Source organism: Harpia harpyja, chromosome 3, assembly GCF_026419915.1.
Source record: "Harpia harpyja isolate bHarHar1 chromosome 3, bHarHar1 primary haplotype, whole genome shotgun sequence".
NCBI classification, from domain to species: domain Eukaryota; kingdom Metazoa; phylum Chordata; class Aves; order Accipitriformes; family Accipitridae; genus Harpia; species Harpia harpyja.
This window is the reverse complement of record NC_068942.1, coordinates 73,128,028-73,153,811: the sequence shown is the minus strand read 5'-3', so window position 1 is coordinate 73,153,811 and position 25,784 is coordinate 73,128,028. Positions and strand designations below refer to the sequence as shown.

Sequence of the window (25,784 nt, the reverse complement as noted above, 5' to 3'; positions counted from 1 at the left end):
ACTCTCAAAATAGCCTAATAAATTAAACAAGCTACAGCTGAGGAGAACTCAGGCTGAGCTGCTTAGGGACCTGTGACCACACAGGGAAATGACTGATAAGCATTAAAATGAGTAAGATGGTCTTATTTTGCCCTTCAACCAAATTTTCACCTAGGACGAATCTTTACATTTGTCCAGAGACTATACAGTTCTCCCAGAGCCTCTTGCAAAAGGCTATGTGGAAGTGCCCATCTTGTATGTATGCCCAATTTTAAACGTGGAAGTGGGCCTACCTAAGTTAGTAGCACGCTTGCTGGCTCAGGACTTGGTTTTGTTTGCTTGACTGAGAAAACCTTTCTTTTGCAAACACTTACAACTCCTGTGGATGAACAGTGTCCTGGGACACTTAATCTCAGTAGCTGTAGTTGCTTTGTGATTTCTCTCTTTAGCTAACTTCTATAGCAATGGTCATCAACAACTGTAGAAACACCACATGTTAAATCAGGAGCAATGAGCAAACTATCACCCTCCAGAAATGACACAGTAGGTGCGGCCTTTTTAGGGACTGTGTGTAGAGAGAAACAAAGACCCCCCTCATCCTAGCCCTTACACAAGTCTTTAACAAAACACGCATTAGTAGCATCAGCAGCTTTAATGGAGTTAACTGGCTGGGTACTTTCATTTTTATTTTTAGTGCAGGATCAGAGTCTTATTTGGTATATAAACTATGTTTATGTTCCCAAAGGACTAGATTAATACTTATGAATGACTGTTTTTCTCCTGACACAGCAATTTTAAGTAATGACTCACACAGACAAAACTCTTTAAGGGAGCTGCGTTAAAATCTACAATTGATGCATCTCTAGTCCATAGTACAGCTCTAAAGCATATCCTATAATTTGAAACAGTTTGTCTTTGAAACCTAGCAGTCCATACTGATGATAGTGTCCAGCTCTTACAACAGCCTCAGTAAAATCGTGAACCAATGGATCCAAGGCAAAAGAAAGCAATAAAACTTTTGATCTGTGTTTTTAATCTTAATCTAGTAGGAATGACTTACGTTAAAAACATTAAATGTTAAATCAACCAGAAAATAACACTTGATTTACATACAAAATGGAAACAGTTAAAATAGCTAAGGCAAAGGCCTGTAACAGAAAATGAGTATTAACTGTATTTGCTGTTTACTTAAATTAATTTGTTGTTGGTTTCCATAAATTTTTTTTTGCACAAATAAGCACTAACACTTCCCCAAAGGTAAAGCAGGCTTACATTTAATTTATGTAAACAACTTAATGTATCCCCTTTAGGACTTTACAGTCTTTGTGCTAAACTTGTACAGATGTCTGTAATTACCCTAGCAGGACAAGTGAGGGATTCAGCACTATGAAAGAGCCTAATGAGAAATAAGCCACTTTCTGCTAGAAATATTAGGAGTAAAATGAGCTGATTAAAAAAAAAAATCTTATTAGAAATAATCATGTTAAAATTCTGCTACTTGTTTATTTTAATTAAGCTATTGGAGGAATCAGTAGAAGGCGATTAATTAGGAAGCTCATTTTTTTTTAATCAGAGTGCTCATCTAAATTGCTACGGGGTTTGTGTAAAGGAAAGTCTTGTTTTTGAAAATCCTAATAAACAAGCAATACTACACAAGAAACAGCTAATATGCTTTGAATGATAAATAGGCTTATAATAATGTACCTCCAAAGATTATACTTTTGAGACTATGTAGAGAAATCCATGCTCTTAGGAAGATTAAAGCTTTGGTATAACTTCAAGGCAGCTGTAACTTACATTGCTGATACTGTTCAAATGAGCTTGTGGGTATATTTAAAAAAAAAATCTCTGCATGAAATTTCTCCTCGCACAGTGCAAAAATCCACCTCTAGTAAATATATACACATATACATACACATCTGAACGCAACCAGATAAGGACTAACATACTGCAGAAAGCTCCAAAAGCTCAGTAATTGGCTGGCACCATTTAGGCAGGGCAGGAAACGGAGATTGACTCAATACACCGGTCCAACTCTGATGATCCAGTTGAAATCAATTAACTTGCAATTAACTGTGAAGCTGTTTTCAGTGCTCTGCTGCTCTACCTTTTGTTTTATCGGGAAAGCTGCTGATGTTTGAGGACTGCCACAATACAGGCTTTCATTTCTGTCTGCTTACTGACACGCTAAAAATAGGCATACTTCTCATTAGCTTAGAAAGAGAAGTTGTATTTTGATGGCATAGGGTGTAGATTTTTAAGTTAGATCCAAAAAACAGCTTACCTCTGTGTCTTGGGCTATGTAAGCACTCTCATTTTTTCATTTCTAGTGTTGCTGATGGGCTGATGTAGGGCTATGTTATTTTTATAAACTTGATTTTCTTTGTAGCTGGAAGTTCATTTATTGGTCATTATAATGCTGGAAACAGGGATTTCAATGAATGCTTCAGAAAACCTGGTATTTCCCCTTGTGTGCTATTCCTAAAGTGTTTTTTGGAGGGGGGGAAGTTGTTTAAAAACTGTGCCTCATACACTCTCAAGGTAACCATCAAAAGCGTAAGCACAAGAGTCAATATCTGCAATGCAAGATATTTTTGAGGGTAAGATGTTCTGCTTACCAGATGGCTGGAAGTGAGCTACAGGATGTATAACCCAACCAGGGACAGGGTTAGTCACTTGATTATGCAGATAGATGGTCCCTAACTAGTACAAAGCTATTGATCGTTACCTCTGAATGGGCTACACTTGCTATGGTTTGGATTCAGGGACCTGCTTGCATTAAGAGGCTCCCAGTGTGATATTCTTTGCTGCTGACTTTTCAACAGGTGTAATTAATTCTTGATGTTTATGATTCTTACAAGGATAAGAATAAGAAGTAGAAGAAATTAGAGATCTTAATCCTTTCTTGCACAAATAATCTTGTTGCTATAAGGGTCACCCTCTTCCTTTCAGACACATTCCTAGGGGTCCCCAAGGGTTTTTTGCAATCTGGGTTCAGAGAGGTCTTAGGGGAACAGCAGTTCTTTGGAAGTTACCCTCCTCCTTTTGTTTTGACTCTAATATGGCTGCAAACATGTGTTACAATGTCAGAAAAAAGAGAAGAATTTTTTTTCTTTTTTTGCTTATTACTAACAATATTTGTTGTTGTCAAAGTGTTTCAAAGGATACCATTATCCCCATTTTACAGATGTGGGAACTGAGGCACAGAGAACTGGCTTGCCCACAGCCACTCAGGAAGCCAGTGGCAGAAAATAAGTAGCCCACGTCCCTGGCATTTCATTTCAGTTCTCCAGCAGTCAAAAATCTGTTTAGTCTTTGCAATCTAGCAAGTTACCCACCTCTCCCTCATTAAGATCCAGCTAATGCTGTGCCTCCATTTTCTCATATCAAAAAGCTGGAAACAGTTGGAAACAAAGCAAAAATGCTCACTTTTCACTCTGGAACTGCCTCTGCTGTTGGCTGGAGTGTGCCTGGGAAGCCTATGTGCTTAAGGTCTGTGGGCTCAGTCCTAGTGATGGAGTTAATGAAAAAGCCCTCTAAGGGAACTGGGTGCACTTTTTGGCAGCTGGTGGGAGGGCAGGAGCCTTGGGATCTGCTGCAGGTGGAGCCTGGACCAGCAGCTGTGGGTGGCAGATGTTGGGGGAGACTGCTGCTAAGACCCCTTCGCTGGCCTGTGTGCCCTGCGGCAGGGCGGTGAGGCAGTTCAACCAAGGAACCGTGTGAAGGTGTATGTAGAGTACGGCGGTGGGCTGTGAAAGGTAGGAGGCTGGGAGAAGGTGGCTTGCAGGACTAACTGAGGGCTTTGTAGAGAGTAGGGATGAACTCTTCAAAATGGAAAGGAATTTTGACAGTTACTTTAATTGGGGCTTGTATAGCTGAAGGGATTAATGACAGGATATAATAGCTTTAATCTTTGGATGTTTGCTAGGTTTGGGATAGGTCATGGTTTGGAAGAGATTACCATGTTGGCTGTCATTTGATCTACATGCGGTTATGCTGTGGTCTGCACCCAGACCTCTGCAGGCAGCTGTGTGTGTCACAGAACATGCTTTGTGGAGGTCAGGGTCTCTCCTCTGTCCTCTAGAACTCTACAAGCGAAGTAGAGCAGTTGAAAGTACCTGGAAGGAGAAAAACCCTTCTGTCCTCCTGTTGTCCCTGGGGTCTCTCCAATTAAGGAGGTATTTTAGAAAAGCAAACCATTTGTCTGTGATTCAGGATGGGTTTGTAGACTGCTACTATGGTGAATGCAGTCACTACTCTTGGGGCATATTCTTCTGTGTGTATGGTACTGGCTCACCAAAGAGGATTAACATATAGACCTGAAAGCGTTTCTGGACTCCTACTACTCCTATCTTTTCTGAACTACTCTGCTTCTCTTATATCTGGTTCTTGCTGAACAGAGAATCATAGAAATGTTGGTTGAGAGCGACCCTGGAAATGGTCTTGTCCAAGCTCCCCTTCAGGGGACTATCACCACCACTATAGATCAGATCAGCTATGGTTTTGTCTAATTGAGCTGTGAAAACCTTAAAGAATGGAGATTACAAAATATGGCAAAGTGTATAGAAAAAGTCTGTTGGCCTCCAAGGATCAGTCCTGGAAATTGTGTGCTATTAGGGGTTTCATTTAGATTACAATATCAAGTTGTGGGTTTCAAAGGATCACAGCAGCACACATCATAGATCTGTTACCCTTTTTGCCTATGCTGCTTCTTCTTTGGGCAAACCTTATCTCTCTGTGGTAGCTCTGACTTTCTGCATCTATTCTGACTGATGGATTTGGTAATTAATTGTCACCAATTCATGACTAAACTCATTGCAGATTATGTTGTATGAAGCTGCATAAGTACTAAACAAACACATCAGGTTCTGCATGCCCAGAGCAGGGCAAACCAACCGTAACCATAATGTAGGTGTCATCAGCAAAGACTGCTGATTCTAGAAAAAACCTACTTTGACAGGCTGGGAGTGTATCTAAACTGACTTGATAGGAGCTGACTGTCACAGTGTGATTCTTGTCTTCTGACTTTGAGTAATGTAAGCGGAATCTGCTTAAAGTCTCCATTAGGGAAGAGCAGAACTCCTGCTAATTCCTACTGACACCTGGCTCTCTATGAATTGTCACACACAATTCTTGCAAGAGTTGTTCATGCTGCAGCAAAGACAGCGTTAGAGAGTCCCTAATGTGAATTAAGTACTAGCATAGCATGGATGAAAGAGTGAGTTACACTTACAGTGCTGAATATGCTCATTAATTTGCAGTGATCAAATTCTCCACTGGTATTTAAGGTCTGGTACCTGCTCTACACAAAGGAATCAGAAACCTTTTTCTGTATTATGGACCTGCATTTCCATTGCAAGTCCTGCAAACAAGGTGGTTATTCTGCAAGATTGTCACCGTGTAGTAATTGCAAACACCTAGAGAGGTCCTGTCACTATCACTGCCCCATTTTAAACCCTCTGTAGTCATGCTTCTAGACATGGCAAAGCTGTTTTTCATATCCTGCCCACAGCTTGATGGTAAGGTGACCAAACAAAACGTTGGTTCTGGTGGAGTTTGTTCATGACTGTATTTGCTTTCAGATATGTTAGGTGAATATAACCCCATGACTAACATGTTCACCCATATTTCATGGCTGGGACTACTACCACATAGAGCAAGCTAGGATTGGTACAATACTGATTTTTAGTATTGGTAAGCTTGTATGTTGTACTCAGTTGACCACTGTGTACAAAAAACCCAGAAATATGAAGCTGTAGGTCCAGGCTTTATGTTTAGACAGACTGAAAACTGGTTAATTTTGCTGAAATGGGCTCATGCATTTTTCTTTTATTTCAATTTATCCCCTCTCTTTCTAACCAGAACAGAAGGTATTTCTCAGCCACCTCTGCTCTACTGAATGTAGGAGAGGACCAAATGGTACACTCAAACCGAAAGATATTGGCATAATTTTGGACACAGAGATTTCAGCCATGCTCTAAGTACGGTGCAACGCTGTGGTGGTGCTCATGTACTAGATATAGCTCCATTTATACATCTCTGTTTCTTTGAGAGAAAACAATGGGTAGTTATTACTAAGCATATACAACAATTACATGCTTAGGTGCTTTATAAACTATGTAGAAAATACAGGAAGTTGATGAACAAATTCTGGTGAATCATAGGTCTTCCCCATCCCCACAAGAGAAAGAAAACTTGTCAAGTACTTATTTTATTCTAAACTTTGAAATATTTTCAGTATTGAAATAAAAAAAAAAAAAACCAACCAAACAAAAAAACTCCCAAAACAAACACTGAAAATCCATCCCATTAAACATATCTAAATTCTGATGTGAAATACTTGGAAAAGACTTCTGCTGATTTCTTCCATAGCTTCCTTTTATCATATAGCCAATGCTTAATTAAGGAATATGCAGTGATTTGGCAGCTAGAAACTTGTGGTGTTCACAGCCTGGTTTACATACTAGACTCCATTTGCAGTCACTGTAATATACCACATGAATTCTTTTTTGAGGTCCAAACTCACTGTTGGCTTAAATGACCACAGACCTTTTGAAATAGCTGCAAGTGACGTTGTTTTTACCAGCAGTTAATTTGGCCTTGCAACCACCGAAAAATCTTCAGGATCACGAGCTTTATTTCAAGGTCACAAATGGAACAAAACTGCACATCCCAGTTGAACATCATTCTATGACCTGCTCTGATTCTGTCCCACTGTTCTTCTTAGAAAATCACTGTAATGGAAACAGAGCTGCTCTGGAATAATAAATTACAAATGCTATGCTTCAGCCTGCTTATTGGGATGTAATTGTATAGATAATTTAATATAGTTTTCACAGATGACTATGGAACGAAGAACCGGCAGTGGCTCAAAACGACCCATTTCTCCGTAAAGTCTTGAGGGCAGTGGGAAGATAATGCCAAACACCCTCTCTTTGAAGGCCAAGGTAAGAACGCAGAGCAATAGAACCTCTGGCTGTGTGAAGAGAGCTGCTCTCTCTAGGTGGACACGGGGGTAGCTGAAAGACTCAGGTGGACAAGTGGACAACTGCTGCAGCATCTGAAGACAGCAGCTTGCAGGGCATCAGCAGGTAAGGTTCCCTACGTAACACCCAGAAAGCCTGTTTGTTCATGAGTCCTGAATCTCCAAATGATGTTGTTCCTATTGATAAAACAGTGGGGTGGGGAGCAGGAGGCTAACTGCTCACTCCTAGCCTGGGCTGCAGGCTTTTGCTGGAAACACGGAGGTCGAAAAACTGCTGGGAAAACATGTTTGATACTCAGATTTTTGTAGCCTGGGGTCTAATCTGAGAGCAGAGAAGCTAGATTAAAGAGCAAAAGGATGATGCTTGGGTGATGTGCTCTGAGACTGGAAAAGAGGAAAAAAAAAAAGGGGAAACCTGTAAATGTTATAGAGACCGTCCTGCAGGTCAAACCTGGGGCGGGTTACATGGTTCTGCAGGAAACGGTGGGTCTCTGCCTGCTTCTGCCAGCCAGGAATGGGACTTCAGCTGCAATGGGGCTGTGCTGCTCTGCGGGGTCTGCTGAACTGAAGCTGCCCACGCGTCTGCTCTCTAGTCATCTTTGCTTTTTTTAACTGATTCTCAATATGCTCATAGCAATGCTTTGGTTAAAATAAACCAGTGATTTAATTCTTGGTTTAACTTCTAACTTAGTCCAGCAAAGTTTTCAGTATTACAAGGACATTACAAGTCCTATTAAGCAAAGCAAAATAAGCTTCAGCCTGAACATTAGTCTAGCCACAGTGAATTACCATATAAAGGCAAAGTTCTTAAATGTACCCAGCTCTTTCACTTGATTCATGTTTCAGCACAGTATCACACTATAGATTCAACAAACATAGATCATTTTAAATGGACAGCTATGTACAAAACTATGATACAATGTTATTACAAAACTTGAGAAATAAAGTTCTGAATTTTGAAAACACAATACTGCACATTCCCAGTTTTAAAGCAAAAGTAACATGAATCTACACATTCTGCAGCTTGAACACAAAGACTTTTGAGTGCAAGCAGCTGACAACAGCATTCAGACCCAGAGACTTACTAAAGGATGAGCTGAAAATGTGTCCGATAGAGCATTCTGGAAAACCTCTTTCTGTTGCTTTAATAAGAGGAACTGGGGCCCTGGTTCTCCAAAAGTCAATGGATGCATCTGTGCATGTGAGAAGATTACTGCAAGACTACTGACGTGCTTCAACTTAATTGCACATAAGCGTCATGTAAGAACCAGACACTGTTTATATGGCCATATGCTTACTAAAATACATACTTTTTTTTTCTTTTTACTTTTTTTTCCCTGTAACCGATTTCCCTTGCTTTAAATGATTGAGAGTAAAAATACATTTGTCTGATCTGGGTCTTGGACCTGGTCCAATATAAATTGTCAGTGGGCGATGAGAAGAGGGAGTTAACACGCTTCCACCTGTAATGGTACAGCCACTGCTTAATTTATACCCTTAATTTAGTTGAGGCACTGCTATTTTTAAAATTTCTCTGAGGGCTAAACACTGCAGTCCTTTCTTGGGCCACACTCAGCTGTCGTTTCAAGAAGAGTTTGGCCTAAGAGCAGGCTGAAAGACTTGGCTTCCCGGACAGCAGACGAGAGGTCTGACCCTTTCAGGCCGCCACGCACAGAACCGGCCCCCGGCCCCACGGGCACCCAGCGTAAGGCACGGCCGAGGGGGCTGAAGTCTCTGGGGAGACTCTTTGGGTCTTGGGGAGGGGAGTGAAAGGCTGTGCAAGGAGAAGCGGTGCGTTCTGGTGGGGCAGAGGTGACCACGGTGGTGTTTTGGCGATGCAGAACCCGGCTTCTGAGAAGCTGGCAGCACTCCGGGGACATGTGAGCAGTTCGCTGGGTCTCTTATTTCTTCTGCCTTGCTGTGACACCTGCAGGAGGAGGGGGAAATGCAAATTATTTGCAGCTATAAATTGAAAGTGGTGTGGTTTTGCATGTGCGTGTATCTAATGGTCGGGGTGCTACTAGGGAAACCAGTTTCAGATAATCTAAAAACAGGTAGACCTAAATCTTTATGTACTTCATTGCTTGTAAGCTGGATGCTAGTTCAGTCCAACAACATGAGTCTTGTATTTTCGAAGCAGAATATTGGAATATGCTTCTAGATATTGCTGAACTTACTAAATCTAGAGGATTTAGCAGAACTGTCAGAAGGATGGGGCAGCACACTGTCATTTTTAAGAGCCTGTCTCACTCCATAACCAAAGCAAATACCGCTTCTAATGGTATTAAGCCCATACAGGAAGATGAGCATTAGCTTGATTATATTCTCGTGGTACATTAGAAAACTGCCCACAGACAATACTGAGTCTGCAGAAGGGAAGGTGAAGCATCTGTTCCTCTAGAATTAAAGGAAGACAATTGAAAAAAAACAAAGGAAGAGGAAAACCTTGACTCTCAAACCCTGCTGTCTCTTTGCAGGGGGAGGCTGATGTCCCACTCTGCCATGTGCCTGCTGTAGCTGGTGGCAGGCAGCGCTGCGTCCCCCTCCTGCCCCTTCCCTCCCTCCTCACCAGGCTGTGGTCTTTGAGCACTGGCCTATGCTCCCGGGTTGGTTTGTTCTTTTATTTTCTAGGGAATAAATCCAGTGGATTTGTGAGCAGGGAAATTGCCAAAGCCCGGTTGCTTATGGACTTGTGCTTTCAAGACTTTTGTTTCCCCTAACCTTTCCAAGTGACATAAAGATGGGAGGAGAGGAAAAAGGTTGCTGCACAAACAGACGTGAACATTTGTCTGTAGCAATTCTCTAGGGTCTAAGGCAGGGGAACTCAAAGAGCACCCCCGCTGAGTTCAGGCATTTGTACAGTCCCTCCTCTGTTTGACTGTCAGCTTTTGTTAAATGGTCCTTCTTCAAGCTCTTTTCAGATTTGGTTGGAAATGAGTTCAGATGTTACCAGAGTGCACACAAACACAGTGTGACTACCAGTGCCTTGATTCCACAGGAAAACCAGCTAAACCATTTTTTTCAGGAATATGGAGATAACGTGGGATACCACTCTTTGGGCGTAAAAGCTGACATTTAAAGAACATTAACATTAATACAGAAATTGCTGCATAACAAGATATAGTCAAGGTGAGGCAAGAGCTCAGTAGCTGATTACAACAGTCTTTTATTGCTCTGAATATTATTTTATAGAGTCACGGGCTGTTCCTGCCCTTACTCTGCTGCTGTTACAAAAGCTCTAAAAACTGATAAGGGGATCGATTCTTGATCCCTGCAGCTGGATCTGCACAAGAAGGAAGAAGATTCCTGCGACTTCACTGAGACCCAGTAACTCCCACATCCAGCAAATCCACCAGAGAAAGAAATATCCTGTACCAAAAGAGAACTGGTGCTGTGACCTGCACAGACCATGTGCACTTGGGACAATAAATGACAGGAAAAAAAATGAGGTGGAACATCCTAGGAAAAAATATTGATGGGGAGCACTCTAGGCTTGCTGAGTCTGTCATATCATGAGGGACAGACTTGAGCTGCATTTGGGTGAGGAAGCCCTGTGGCTGGACACTAAGAGAATCAAATGGATTTTTGTTTCCTCTAACCTTTCCAAGTGACATAAAGATGGGAGCAGAGGAAAAAGGGAATTGCAGGTTTCAAGGTGCAGCTTGTCTCTACCCTCCTGGCACTGAAGCATAGCTGAGTGCTGCCGGCACGATGCGGCTGTGCCGGGTGCTGCATTTCAAGGATGCGCTGAAACTCCTGCCTGACTTGGTCACTTCATAAAGGTACTATTTGTTCATGCATTCCTTTATATTGCTTTCCCATGTCTTCTAAGGGGAATTCAAAACTGTCTGTGTCTCTATTTTTCTAAAATATGACTTTTTTTAAGCCTGCATGCTGGAATCCCTGTGCTTAAAACATACATAATCCGAGTTACGCTTAACTCACGGTTTCAGCTGCCCTCCCTGTGCAGCATGACTACTGGTCCTGACATATTTCTTACCTGTGCCTTGCTGCTACTATTTTCTGCTCTTGCTGAAAATCTTCCTTAGGATTCTTAAACCAACAGAGCTACTTCCCTTTTCCACTTGATGTAATCCTGTGTTACGGCACAGAAAGCGCCAAGAGGAGGGCAGGAGTAGTCAGGACTGTAACTACCCAATTTATATCTCATTTTCTCTTGCTAGCAATGATGCTCCAGGTGCAGAAACTAAAGCAACCCTGTGTGGAAATCCTGCAGAGATTGCTCTGTTCTACCACCCCAGAGGCAGGGGCCGCCAGGCTGTGTGGGAGCAGGGCTCCCAGCTGGGCTCCCAGCCCTGGGCACTGGGGATGCTGGAGAATAAATACATTCCTTTCAGGAAGTGAGACAGACAGAGATTTGACATTATTGATTCAGTTCATAAATGATGCTCATCAGCATGGAAAGGACAACGCGTAACTATGCAATTTCAGTACAGTGGGTGTTTTGATTGTTTTTCTCTTGCTTTTCTTTCCATTTGCCAAAAAAACAGGCAAAGGTTTGCAAATGAAAGTCTCATCCTGAAACTCCTGAAGTTTTCTTTTGAGGGGCAACCGTATATTGCCAGCACCAGTGAAGGATGCAGGGAATTTGGTACACAGTTTCACTAGAAATTGGGTTTACCTGTATTATTTTTTTTGGTGACAAAAGCCAAATGACCTACCCCCCCACCATCCCAGAAAGCTGCATGAATGCACATACAAAATATTCATGGTCTGTTTGCTCCAATGGACTAGTTAGTGTGCAACTCTGGAATTGAATTTGGCTTCAAGCTGGAATCTTGCCCCAACTAGTATTTCTCCCCAGGTCCAGTGTTTTATTCTCCTTTCTAGATACCTATATCTAAACGATGCTATAGGAAGTGGCTACCCACAAGCAAAGCAAACATTGTTCTTCACAGGAGGTAGATACTGAAATTGCATTTTTACAGTTTTTGAGAAAATAACGGGATCAAAGCAAGGACTTTGTTTATCACATGAAGCTGGATTCACTTGGTTAGAATAATGACTTTTAATTATCTGCAGAGAAAGGAGGTTTGGCTGCTGCTGACACAGAGGACAGACACGTGGGCTGCGACCCTGTGTCAAGGGGAGATCAGCACTGACTCCACTCAACGCAAGATCAACACCCTGGAGAGTAAAAATCAGAGTAACAAATTTATTTTACATGTATTTGTGATTAGACACAAAGACAAAAAGCTTAGCTGATATGCTGAATACTGATTAGGTCTGTAAAGTCCCAATGCTGCGGTTAGTTCACATAGAAACACCTTTGTGAGTTTACATACCTCATTGTGCCACACAACCTTTTTTTGTTTTATTATCTCCAGTATCAGTCTCAACCTCTGCTTTTAAACAAAAGAGAAACACTAAATATAGCTGATCATGGCAAGGCAAATGTAACAACAGGGAACTTCTTGCGATGAAAACATTGTCTAGTAGCAGAGAGGTTCCCAAGGTGCCATCCCTGGATGCCCAGGCAGCCCCATGGCTTTCGGGGGTTCAGTTCCTTAAGCCAGAAATACTAATACATGTCAGGAAAGCATCGCCACGGCTGGGAGCGTGGGTGCTCCCGTTGCTGCAGCTCCTCCTGCTGCCGTCTGGGAAGCAAGTTTGGGAACCACTGCTCTGGGAAACCACTTTTGCTTTGTGGCTTGTTTTTCAACTATGGGAAAGTGGCACGTTTAGAAATGTAAATAACTACAGCCCCAGGGCATGCCGGCATTATAAGGGTAAGTCCCTCTGTGGTAGATGCTCAACCCATGCCATCTTTCTCAGCAGTGGGTATTCAAAACCTCCTTTCCTTTCTCCTCCACCTTCCTTGGAAGGAAAAACATTAAACATTGATAAAAAGAGACTTCCACCACTTTCATGCCCATTTGTTTGACCCCAGGATCTCGCAGAAAACAGGCTTTGGACAGTATATTGCATCTTTCTAAAGGCTGGCAGACCCATGTGTCTTCCCTATGAGGCACCTCACCTCATAGGTGACAAACCCAAGGGTGGCTTCAGCTCGGTAGAGTCTCAGGGACTTGGATGCACTTCCCAGGTTTGGGACTGGCTGTGGACATTCACCGTGAAGCAGAGACCTGGGTGGCTCCATGCCCCAGGCGGCCGAGCTCTCTCCTGGCCCCAGCAGGGCAGCCCAGCGCGAGGGACCCATTCGACCAGCCAAATACGATCCTTCCCAGAAGCAGCAGCAAGGTGCTCTTTTTTAACTGTTGATGTTCTCCCCTTACCCTGCAGCGATGGCTTGAGGGCCTGATGTTCAGGAGCCACCTAAAGTACCCCTGGGACAGGTTGTCAAGTCACTGCAGGCAAAGTGCTCTTGCAATGAGGCTTAGGAGAGGAAAAACCAAACAACCCCACAGCAGCACTCGTGTTGCTGCCTTTATGTGTTTATAAGTAGTTGAGAGGGGGTGATCGCTGATTAAGTACCCGGTATTAACTGCTCTTAATCACTGCTCTGGAGTCTAATGGAGCTCTTGTTTGCACATAACCGTGCCTTGTAGCTGTCTTTAGCACACTTGACAGATGTGCTTATTGCCATCTTTACTGCGTATGTGTAATGGGCTTTTTAATTATTGATTCATCATTACCCCTTTATAAACTACTTATAAGTGTCAAGAGAATGAACTATGCTTGTATTTTTCTTTTTAAATCTCTTTCAGGTTAAAAAAAAATAACAAAATAACAGCTCCATGAAACAGCGTGGCTCTAGGGGCAGGGGGCAATGGACCTCAAAGTGGGGAGGAACAGATATATACAAATACACAAAGAAGCCTCCCCAGTTTAACTCAGTCCCCGGGAGCTATATATGAAATAGGCTACCTGAGTAGCTTTTGCTGTGCCTCTTCTTCTTCCTCCGTTTCCCGGATGGCCTCTGCTTTTCCCTGTCGCTGTGAGTTTGCCCTGGGGGGAGCGTTGCCGAACAAGAGGAGTCAGTGGCTGGCTCCTCTGAGAAGGACTTCTCTTGAGAGGTGTCCAACAGTGAGTCTGTACCAGGGTCTTCATTTTCCTTCGCCATCTCTTTTGACTCTGCCTGATGAGCCCCATCGCAGGGAGCGGACTGAGCGCTGCCAGGGTCGACCCTGCTCTCACTCAGCCAGGTTTCTGGCTCCTGCGCCAGCCTGTAGCTCTCTGATCCATCAGCCAGGCATTCTTTGTCCTGGCCTTCTGAGATGGACCCGTTGAGTTGGTCTCTCAGAGCAGTGCCCGAACTGCTGCTCACAAACCTTATCCCCGTGCCTATGTTAGCAGCAGAGAAGGCAATGGAGCCGCTCTTTGTGCTTGGCTGGAGGCTTGCCCAGCTGTCTGCCTGCTCCATCTTGGTGCCCGGCATGGGCTGACTGGCCCCGTCAGCTTCCACCAAGCTTACTGAGGGGCTTTCCGTCCGGGACTCTGGTGGCAAATCTCCTCCAGCATTGTTTTTAATTAAAGCCTGGTTTGAAGCTGAGGCATTTGTAACATCTCCACCCATCTCCATCAGGGCAGTGGTTGAGGGGGGAGTGCTTTCTGAGGGATGACCATCGTTGTTCTGCTTCGTCTCATCATCGATCTGCTTTCCTGCTGCTTGTGGATCCTTAAAGCTCTTTCCTTTAAACAAAAAACATGCAATCAGCCACAGCTGCAGAGCTGCACCTGGGATCAACCAAGGTGTTTCTGCCACTGGGAGAGGTTACAAGCTAGCAGCTGCCTGTGGAGGGTGCACTGACCCTAAAGCAGCTACGCAGAAACAGCACCATTTTATCCCCCCTATACCTCCCCTCCTTATACCCCTTGTGGTCAGCCGATTTGGACCCCAGACCCCAGTTCAGCAAAGCCCCTGCTCTATTTTCAGTTGGAGTTCATGTGTCTTTGCTGCCAACTGGCTGATTTCCATGGAAGCCCCTGGACTCACAAGGGTGCCTGAAAGCCTACAGCAGCAGGAAGGAACCCACCTGCGAGGTCCTGAACCAGGTGGGACTGCTGGCTTGTGTGCATGAGCACTTCAAAACTGCCCATCAGCCAGCCTAATTCTGCCCTTGCAGAGCATGTTTAGGAGAGCCACAGCGCACAAAAGTCAGGCTCTATGGTAGGCCAATGTCCTTGAACTTACCTAATGTGCACTGACACCAAGGTCAAGAGATCAAAGAAAAGCTAAACACACGGGCTGTCTTCTAACAGGCACCTAAAGGACTTGGGTCCTTCTGCAACTAGCATTTTCTAATCTTTTTTTAAGGGCTTCTTTAGACTTCCAAATGTAGACTAAGACAGGGTGCAGCACTCTCCAAAGCAGTGGCAAGCTGTGCTACTGAGACTTGATAGCATGGAGGGGACTCATGTGAGGATGACACCAGCACCCCATTAGCACGGTTCTATGGCTGACCCGTGGGCCATGCCTCTCAGGGGGTTTATCAGCACAAGTACAAGGCCATGCTGCTCCAAATTGCTGCTAATTCTGGGACAGACCTGGCTGGCAATAGCTCAGGGCCCTCTGCTCCTCTTCTCCACGGCACTGGCTGCAAAGCCTCCTTAAATAAAATGCCCCAAATGCAAAGGCGAAGGCTTCTTGCTTCTGTGCTTGGCTCAGGCTCAGAGGCAGAGGGGAATGAATAGCTGTAGGTAGAGTCGGGTCTGTGTCCTTACCAGACTGGCTCTGCTCCGGGCTCTCTGCAGGCAAGGTTTTAGGAATTGCGTCCAACTCGTGTCTGTTCTTTGTCTTTCTCAGCGTGAACCCTTTCCTTATGTCGGCTAGCAGCGCATCGATGACGCACACCTCCTCCTGCTTCACCACCCCCTTCTTAACTGGGATAGAGAGAGAGATGGGTGTTAAATCTGCCCATGAGATGGGGCAGAAGGAGACTTTGCAGCGATGCTATTGCTTGGGGTGGGTACTGCTGTCCTGGTACAAGCAACCACTGGGCAAAAGCAAGACCCTGATGCCAGGCCGCAGCAGCATGTCCTGGCTGAAGTCAAAGGGTTTACCCCAAAGTCTGGGTGCTACAGGCTGGCACCAGTGGCACCTGCTCTGCCCGGACTTGTGCCTGGTTGTACCATGACCTTGAAATGCCTCCTGTTTGCTATCTGTGTTGGTGGGGGTCTTCTTTTTTTTGGGGGGGGGGGGGGGCAGGATGGAAGGAAAATAATCTTGATTCTTCTTTTCTCTCAGCTTCTTCCAATTGTGCTTTTCAGTTGTGCCTTTCATTTTCATCCAGAGAAAGGCAGATTTAAGTTATCTGCAAGATTTTGGGGTGTCAGTAGTCTCTGGTAAAGAGAGACTATTCAAGTGTATATGGGGATTTTGGAGGGGGGGAGAAGTCAAATGTTTCTTGTTAGATTTGGGATTCAAAAGCTATGTTTAGAAACAGAAAAAGTTAACTGAAATGTTTCAATTTGGTTTTTTTTTTTTCTCTGCTGTTCAGTCAGCAAACCTAAAATTAACTTCTCTGCCCAGCTGCAATTGTGAAAAGTCAACTCTTAGCTGTGGCTGTAAGACACCTAAAAGCCTTTAGTCAGCCAGCACCCGGAAACCCACAAAATAAATTGCCACTACTGGTCCATTAAAGCAGGACCAGCAAAGAGCTCCTATCATCAGCTCCATCTATCTTTTTTGAAGCCCTTTCAGATACTCACTGACTTTTCCATTTTCTCCTTTCTGTCTCTTCCCCTCTTCCTCTTCCAGCTGTTTCTTCCTCTTTTCTGCTTTGGCAGCTTGCTCCTTTCTGTCCTTGTTTTCCTGCAGTGAGGTAACAGGGGCATGAGAAGCTTGGCTAAACGTCTGCTAGAAAAGCCAATGAAGAGAAAGAAGGTCTGCAGATGGTTGCAAAGGAGAAGGAGAAATTCTGGCCTTATCCTGTGCAATAAATAAAATGGGCATGGGGAATAAAGACTGTCTTGCCAAGAGGGTGAGAGGGAGACCGCTGGCTTGGTCGGGGCTCTGCCACATCCCAGGACGAGGTGGCAGCAGTGATCTGCCCAACACAGCTACTTACCAGTGTGCAGATCTTCTGCCTGACTTTAAAGCTGCATCTTTAACTGAGGCAAAAGTGGAAGGTACTGAAGCCACAATTTCGTCCAAACTGGTGGCTTTTTTACTACACATCCCCTTTCTGAGTCTGTTTGCTCATGCTGGAGCAAAGCATTCAGTTTAATAAGTCCCTTCCTCTAAAACTTACACACTTGATTCCAAAGCATCTTTGTGACTCTGCAGCTGAAGTTGTACCAAAATTGCAAATCGCCAGGGTCTGGGCCAGGCCAGGAGCACCAGCATTGCATGAGGATGCAGTGGAGTAGGGATCAGACACCTCTTCACTGAGTGACCTCATGCCAAGCGCCGAAAGGAGGAGGCTGTAACCAGCATCTTCCCCCCACCAGATTTGGGTGCCCATCCCACCCCTGTCTGTCGGAGCAGAGGCATGCACCAGTACTAAGGATGCTCAGCATCATGTGTGCAGACGCCAACCTTCAGGGCTCGGATGAAGAGATCTCTGAAGGTCTTCATGGTGCTAAATATGTCCTCTAAGGACAACTTGCTTGGGTCTTCACAGAGATAATTTGCAAGTTCTTCTCTCTTCCTTTCAATGGTTTCAAATTCTTCTTCCAGCTTTCTGGAGGCATCAATGCTATCCTGAAATACATTTAATATACACAGTAAAACACCATCCAGAGGACAATGAGTGAAGTGCACTTAAAGAAAAAAGGATGTCAACATAAGAGCTTGGAGCAGGACTCTGGGCCCTGGCTTTTAACTGCAGCAGAGCTTATAAGGTGGGAGGAAACTAAGATTTGCAGATGATCTTTGCACCTGGTGACTGTGCTGTGCCAGTTTACAGGGGTGACTTGACCAGGACATGGAAAACTCAACGCAAAGCTTAATCCCAAGAGAAGGGTTTTACTCTGGTGATCCACACAGAGGGCGAATGCCTTCACTCAAAGTGAGGAGTCACACAACAGAGTAGAGAGTGCAGTTGGGGCAGGGGCTTTAAGAAATGGCCTCACCAAGGGTATCCAGGTTTGTGGCGGAACTGGCAAGTAGCCACCGATGGGTTGTGTGGCATTGCAGCCTGTTTCCAAATTTGAGAGCATGTCTCGTGGAAGTATTTTCCACCCTCTCATGAGCCTCCTCAGCTGCATATGTACCGCACACTGCCTCTGTGTGTGTAATGGGGGAGTGTGCTGGTTTTGGCTGGGATAGAGTTAATTTTCTTCAGAGTAGCTAATATGAGGCTATGTTTTGGATTTGTGCTGGAAACAGTGTTGATAATACCGAGATGTTTTCATTATTGTTGAGCAGTGCTTACACAGAGCCAAGGCCTTTTCTGCTTCTCACCCCACCCCACCAGCGAGTAGGCTGGGGGTGCACAAGAAGTTGGGAGGGGACACAGCTGGGACAGCTGACCCCAGCTGACCAAAGGGATATTCCAGACCATATGATGTCATGCTCAGCATATAAATCGGGGGGAAGAAGGAGGGGACATTCAGAGTGATGGCATTTGTCTTCCCAAGTCACCCTTGTGCATGATGGAGCCCTGCTTTCCTGGAGATGGCTGAACACCTGCCTGCCGATGGGAAGTGGTGAATGAATTCCTTGTTTTGCTTTGCTTGTGTGCGCGGCTTTTGTTTTACCTGTCTTTATCTCAGCCCATGAATTTTCTCACTTTTACCCTTCTGATTCTCTCCCCCATCCCACTGTGAGGGAGATGAGTGAGCGGCTGTGTGGTGCTTAGCTGCCAGTTGGGGTTAAACCGTGACAGAAAGGTATAAGGGAGCTCCGTTACTAACCTGGATAGGTTTCTCATACTGTTGTTTCACATCGTCGCTCGATGATAAGACTTTTCGCTGAAGCTCTAGCAATTTCTTTAAATTGGTACTGGACTCCGTGCGTATAATATCAAGATTAATTCTGAAATCACACAGAACCCCGCCATTAGTTGACACTCCACCATCTTGTGCTGACCAAAGAGTGGGCAAATCTGAGCTGGTGGTTTGGTTGTCCCTGTGTTTCCCACCACTTCACTGAACTGACACCTGAGCTCTGAACTCTCTCCAGTCCAAGCTCATGGAAAACAGCTTCCCTCGATAGCACTTATGAAAAGGCTGCCAGGTCTGCCTACAGTTTTGTGTACTGAGTAGATGAATGCCCCCAAAAGTTCACCCATTCAAAGGGCTGTTCTCCACCCTCAGAGCTCAGCATTAGCTCACTTTCTTTGGTTGAAGGCACTTCAGAAATGCTTCTGGGTAGCTGGCCTTCACGAGGTCCTGCTACCACAAAGGCAGTGCAGAGTTAGGAAGGGCCTGGAAGGCAGCATTAACTGAATGCTCTGCAAATTTCAGCCCTAAGTGTTGCCAGCTGTAGTAGAACTATTATATATTAAAGGGTTTTCAACATTCATCAACCAAATCTTTTGGCTGAAACTAAATAAGATGCCATCTTGTTAATGTGCTATACCAGCTGTGTGTGTCCCAATTTCTGGTACATTGTTGATGTGTATGGGATTTATTTTTGTTTTTAATTCAAAGGAAGCGACACGCAATTTTACCCTGCTGCTTTTGAAACATATTCAAGATCCTTTGGCAGTTCCAGTAGGTCCGTGTGGCTGTTTTCTACTTCCTGAAGCGGAAGAGAGAAAGAAGTGTTATTTGCTGTGTGGCAGGAGCTGAGAGAGGAAGGTGGGGGGAAGAGGCACGTGCAGAAGTGCCCAGGAAGGACGACTGTGCCACGTCCTGCTGCTGCCCCCCCCCGCAGTTTGCTTTCCCTTGCAGAGCCGAGGCATGTTCAAAACAGGACAGCACGTTCAGGGTGGAAAGGCATTGCTCCTGGGCTATAAAAACATACAAGAGGGCTGAATGCTGAGAAATACTTACAGTTCAAAGCAAGGCTGACCTGTCGCTGAGCTATTCTACCCTCTTCTGAAACACCTACTTGTGACCATGGGAGGAGGCAGGACTGTGGTTTGATGCAGTCTGACACTCCCTACGGTCCCAAGAGAGTGTCAAAAGGGCTTGAATCTTATTTGCATAATTTAATTTCATGGCTGTGCTTGCTGAAGCTACTGCCAGTTAAAGCAGGGCTTGAACATGCATAACTGGAATGGAGGGACCTTGAGGAGTGAAGGTGGCAGAGCAGAGCACGGAGAAAAAAGAAAAAACAGCATTATAGGGAATAAGAAAGCCATGGGGGCTTGGAGAGGAGTATGAAAAGCTCGAGCATAGTCTGGTGGAAAAGGGAGAGGCAGTGGAAAGACAGAAGGGCTGAATGGGTACAGGCCAGCCAGGATAGCTTTGGTAGTCATGTGCTCTGTGGTTTGCCGCTGATGATGTGCAGATTGCACAAATATGAAAAAGGAAGTTCCAGCCCGTGTGGGGAAAGATGCTGGAAGAAAGTAGAACAAGTCTTAAACTAAGGAGCTGCCTGAGTAGTGCCTACAAGCAGCCTCCACCAGCCTAAGTGATTCAAACGCTCCCAACTTGTGACACTCTGCAGCTAGCCAGGGAGGATACGGATACAAGTGTGTGGCATTAACTACGAAAGTAGAGTAGGAGAAATGGTTCATCTGTGATAAAATCCTCCCCTTCCCTATTGCCCAGGACTTGGCAGTGGTACCTCCAGAATATGGTGGAGCAGAGTAATGCGGGTTTGGTTTGCTTTGGTTTCTGTTAGTTTGAGTAAAGTGCTGATTTTAAACCCATCGGCATCGCCCGTGTGACTTCCCTACAAGATAGAAAGAAAGCAGATGTAACTCCTGTGTCCGCCCAAATTACAACCCTAAAGGAGATCATCCACATACTGTAATGTGGGGAGGACAAGACAAAAGAAGTCCTTACGTAGTTCAGAAAGTTTCCAACTTTGAGAATGAGTTGACAAAAGAGCGGCAGGCGATGACTGTTCAGAAGATCTGAAAGACATAAAGGACTTTTAAACAAAAGCCTCTGTTACACCAGAACATTTCCTAAACTGCATTGAAATTGGGATTCTGAATTCCACCAAACCAAATCTGGTATTTCAGCTTTGCAGCCCAATGGCCCAACCTGCAGAGAAACTGACTCTACATAGATTCAGTTCCATGAGTTGTAAAAGTTTTTGTTGACATATGTTTCTTTCTTTCATTACATCTGGTCTCTCATTCCTAATGGAAAACCTGAAGTTGGACCCTCCTCAGTAACAGCCATCAACTCGCTGCCTTCCTTGGAAGTACCCTGATTTACCCTGGTGCAGGCGAGGGTAACTGGGCTGCAATTTTAATCTTGCAGACTCTGCAGTGAAGCCAGTTCTGACAGCCATGCAATTATCTGCCAGCTGCTAAAACCAGACACGCTCACCCTGTTCTTGGTCTCACGTGGTGGAGGTGATTATCAGGGCATGAAGGGTACAGTCCCTATCCTTGCTCTTACAACAGGGTGCCGCAGTGTTGTGCTTTCTGAAGCACTCAACTTTGAGACAGGAACAGCTCCAAAAGGACAACTGGGCTGCCAGGAAGATACTTTTTGGGGGAAGATTCAATTTATGCCAGCAGGCAGCTGTAATACCAGCTGGAGAAACCTCCGGCAGGAGTTGGGGGAACTGCCTCTGTAGGACGGGCAGCACTTCACAATGCCAAGAAGACCATCCTGCTCTCAGCGGAGCGGGACCTGAGTTTTCTGCCACAGGAAGGCAAAACCTATTGCGTAATATCTCCATGTACTCACAAAACTGGAGCATCAGCAATTTATAGCCCAAAATAACAAACTTTTTCTTCTGGTTCCATTTGTAGGCAACGAAAAAGTAAAGCATCACTACTTTCTGGGGAAAGTTTGGGGTGTGCTTTTCTGGCAGCAAATTGCTGTGTGAAGGTCTTAACGTGGCAAATAATGCTGGATGAATTAGCTGTAATGGGGCCAGCTCCACTGTCTGAATTCAGCTCCTTTGAAAGGGCTGACGAGCTTCCAACACTTCACCATTGAAAGTGTTTCAGAGGAACACATCTGCTGCAGAAAAAGAGGGCTGAGGGTGAGGGAAAGTGATCTCCAGTCCTATTAAGGGCTTTGACCATCGGTGGAAATACCTAAAGCTGTATTCTGCAGTGAACCAGTGAATGGACCGCAAGGGAGTTTTTTGGGCGCTGGGTAGTATCATTGCAGAGCTCCAGGGGAGTTTTGGGGGGTTTCAAGCTTCCTGTCATAAATAAGATCCACAAATAAAGTCAGGTCATTTACCTTCGCAGGCTCTCCGGATGGCTTCAGCTTTTGGCTGAATCATGTCCAGCACAACAGTGGTCTCTTCACAGATCAGCATACATTCAATGCGCAGCTGGTAGCTAAGGATGGAGATTGACTCAAAGCTTAAAGGCACTGTGATTGTGGCCGGCACAGCGGCCCTCTTCCCACATCACTGGTAAGTCTGGCAACCCCACAACATCGCTGTCAACCACATCCACATCAAACCAGTATCTATGGCTTGTGGAGGGAGGTGAGGGGCTGCTGCTTGCCTTGGGGTCCAGTGGGGATGTAGTTTCTGCTGACGCACTGTGATCAGCAAAGAGAAGACTGACCACTGTGTGAGATATGGGTTCCCCCTTCTTGGCATTGCATTTGGCACTGCCTTTCAGTAAGTTATGGGGCCTCTTTGGGCAGGTCTGACCCTGGGTCTGGGCCAGCTTCTGCTGCTTCAGAGGGAAAGGAGGTGCTGGAGCAGCAACAGCCCTTCATCTGAGGGTAAGGGGAAAGGGATGGCTCTAAGGTAGAAGGGGGAATCCACCAGCTATATCCATCAGTGTCTGCCTGTGAGGCTCCTATAAAGAAACTTAAACTTCCCAGAGGTAAACCAAGAAAAAGATTGGGCTGAAGTTCACCCTTACCTGGGAATCTGAAGGAGGAGAAGATAAAACTGATCTGCGTTTGCTAGCTTTGATTTCTCTTCTTTGAAGGACTTCAGGTTTTCTATCTAATGAGAAATAAAAAATCAAGACTGCAGGACTGCACTGTGTGTTCAGCTCTGTGAACTAAGGGTACCGTTTTTCCTCCTACCTCATGCTTTTCAGGCAGCAGCTTCAGCAACTGCTTCAGAACCTCAACGTCGAACTTGGTCCGGTCCCCATTCTGGACCATGGCAGCCACCTCTTCGTTGGAGCTGCAGGGAGGAGCAGAGTCAGCTGTCACCCAAAGACCCCTCTTCCACAATCACATGCTACTGAGACATGTACCTGCGCAAGCGCTCCGTGCTTTCCCTAGGGAGAGCCATGATAATCCAAAAGAAAAGATATGTCCCCATGATTAACTTAGAATCAGGACCTGGATCCCTGCTATGCCCCAAATTTTGTTTCTGGCCCTGGTCAAATGACTCAAGGCCAGAGATCAATCCTGCAATTCAGATCTTTGTCTCTGGGCATTTGACTACCTTAAAAGAAAATTTAATTCTTAACGTCTCCATTGGCCCTGTTTTGAGGAGGAATTTGACCTACAGAGGTGTCTCACAGCCTAAGTCACCCCGAGTCTGTGCCACAACTTTATCTGTGACATGAAGATGTAACACCTTTGCCAACATATGGGGATGTTGTATGTGAAAACATAATTAAATCCCTAAACTCAGTATTTTAGAGACAGTGTAGGACAAACTGGAAAATGTTCAGATGTTTCAGTAACACAGACCACCAAAGCGCATTGGCTAGAGTACCTTCCAGATACTATGCAAAACCTGCTCAGTTTTGTCAACTGTCAGGAAAATTGGCTATATCTTACCATTTAAATTGCTTCAAAAATATGTTCAAATTGAGACTTTTCTTGGAGTCCAAAAATGTGATCTTCATTAAAGAAAAAGAAGATATCTCATATTAGATGAGCTGTCTGCAGTGATCTTTATTCAAAAGAATGAGAGGGAACCTCCTCACCTCCTTCGGTTCTGCCTTCACTGGTGTGGCCGTTTTCTCCTTGGGGGTTGGTTGTGGAAAGCAAAACAGCTGCTCTATGCTTGTGTAATTGGGCTCTATAGTTTCCTCGCTGCTGCTGCTCACTGAAGCCCACATTGAGTGACTTTCTGAAAAAAGACAAGGTGTTCAGACTGGCTACAGGGAGAGCTGAAAACTCCTGGCTTCTGGGGCAATGCGAGTTGCTGGAAGGGACACTTCTCAGAAGATGAATGAAATAAGGAGAGACATATGAGTCCTGAAAAATGCTAATTATTGAGGAGGGGCAAGTCCCACAGGCAGGATCCAAAGGGCCTGAAGGGTAATTAAACCTGGTGCTTTACCCCAAGATGTGCTGGTAAGGGGATGAAGCACTGGGCACACAGAGGCCATACAGCCCCATCCCTCCCTATACAACTGCATTCTCCTCCATGGTAGGCAAACTGGATCAGCATGAGAAGGACCTCGGCCATTTGTTTTCTAGTCCCATGGCTGATGTTCTTTTTGCTTCCTGGCCACAACCTGGACATTTTCTGACTGTGGCCTTCCTCCATTTTTCATTTTATGATAGAGCCTCCTTGTATAATGCTGGCTATAGGACTGCTTGAATTAATTCCCACTGCACTTCCTTAAAAATCTTAAAAAAAAAAAAAAATCACCCAAACATGCCTGTAGAAGTCTCTACTGAAAGAATATCAACAATTAACTGCTCCTGTGATTGAAAACATGCCTTATTTAGATTTCACCTATGCCAGCTTCCATGCAGTGGATGCCTTGCTTGTCTAGGGCAAAGCTGACGTTGCCTGTCCTGGCTTCTTCTCACATTTCGTGCTCCTCTTTGGATCCACTAGGAGAGGGAAATGTAACCCAAAAATCAAGAAACAAGTCAATGATTCTCATGGCTCTCCAATTCTTTCAATGTCCTTCTCAAACTGTGATATGATCCTTACCTGCACTCTTACTCATGACTTTAATATACCCAGATACAAGTCTAGATGAACTGGAGAACAAAAGTCTGGGGAACCCAGATCAGAGCCTGTTGAAAACTCAAACCTAAGGCATGTCATGGTGGATTACAGAAATATTCCCATCTCTCCTCCTTCTTTTAATTTCAAAGTATTTTAGTTATAAACAAACTATTCCAAACTACTGATTTAGTTGGAATGGTTATTATATTATATTAGTGGTTTCATGCCACTTTTATTTATTTAAGCTCTGCAGGTCAGATGTGATGGAAATGAGGGAAGTTCTATATCTAAATGGAGTCAACTACATTTGACAAACTCAAAGATAGTGTTCCTTCCCCTGGGTGACCCCTGAAGCAGCAGTGACTTTATGCCAGAAGCACCCACCTCTCACCACGTTGGAGGGCAGCTTCTGCCAGTTCAGCTTCTTCATTCTCAACGTTGGCGTCTTCATCGTCTTGTGGGGAGGCCTGCCCGAGCCAAGAGGACAGCTGAACTGGGAGGCCACCACGGCTTCTACATGATCTCCTGCCATGCCGGGCAGAAGGGGTGGAGGGGGAGGGATGCCACCCATGCCGGGCAATGGGGGTGGGGGTGGAGGGATGCCCATCATGCTGGGCAATAGGGGTGGGGGTGGAGGGATGCCACCCATGCCGGGCAATGGGGGTGGGGGTGGAGGGATGCCACCCATGCTGGGCAATGGGGGTGGGGGTGGAGGGATGCCCACCATTCCAGGCAGCGGGGGTGGAGGGGGAGGGATGCTCCCCATGCCGGGCAATGGGGGTGGAGGGGGAGGGATGCCCACCATGCCGGGCAATGGGGGTGGAGCGGGGGGGATACCCTCCATGCCAGGCAATGGGGGTGGGGGTGGAGGGATGCCAGGGAGTGGAGAGGCTGGAGGTGCATTCATCATGGGGGACGTGGGGGTCACAGCTGCTGTGCCAGAGGGTTGGGGCAGAGGTGGTGGGGGTGGAGGTG

The 25,784-nt window shown here is 45.3% G+C and overlaps 1 protein-coding gene across 1 annotated transcript; it reads right to left on the bottom strand.

Annotated features, from left to right (window-relative positions):
* Nucleotides 1–6,172: 6,172 nt before the first annotated feature.
* On the bottom strand, nt 6,173–23,937 carry LOC128140020 (inverted formin-2-like). The gene is made up of 14 exons (XM_052783345.1): nt 23,827–23,937; nt 22,967–23,069; nt 22,798–22,883; nt 22,157–22,257; nt 20,789–20,859; nt 20,568–20,675; nt 19,504–19,574; nt 18,746–18,866; nt 17,427–17,591; nt 16,598–16,700; nt 15,611–15,769; nt 13,814–14,578; nt 12,271–12,330; nt 6,173–8,891 (listed from the first exon to the last, which is right to left on the bottom strand). Exons 2-13 carry the CDS (start codon nt 23,045–23,047, stop codon nt 12,272–12,274), a joined length of 1,890 nt encoding a protein of 629 aa, XP_052639305.1. The 5' UTR covers nt 23,048–23,069; nt 23,827–23,937; the 3' UTR covers nt 6,173–8,891; nt 12,271.
* Between the last annotated feature and the right edge of the window lie 1,847 nt (nt 23,938–25,784).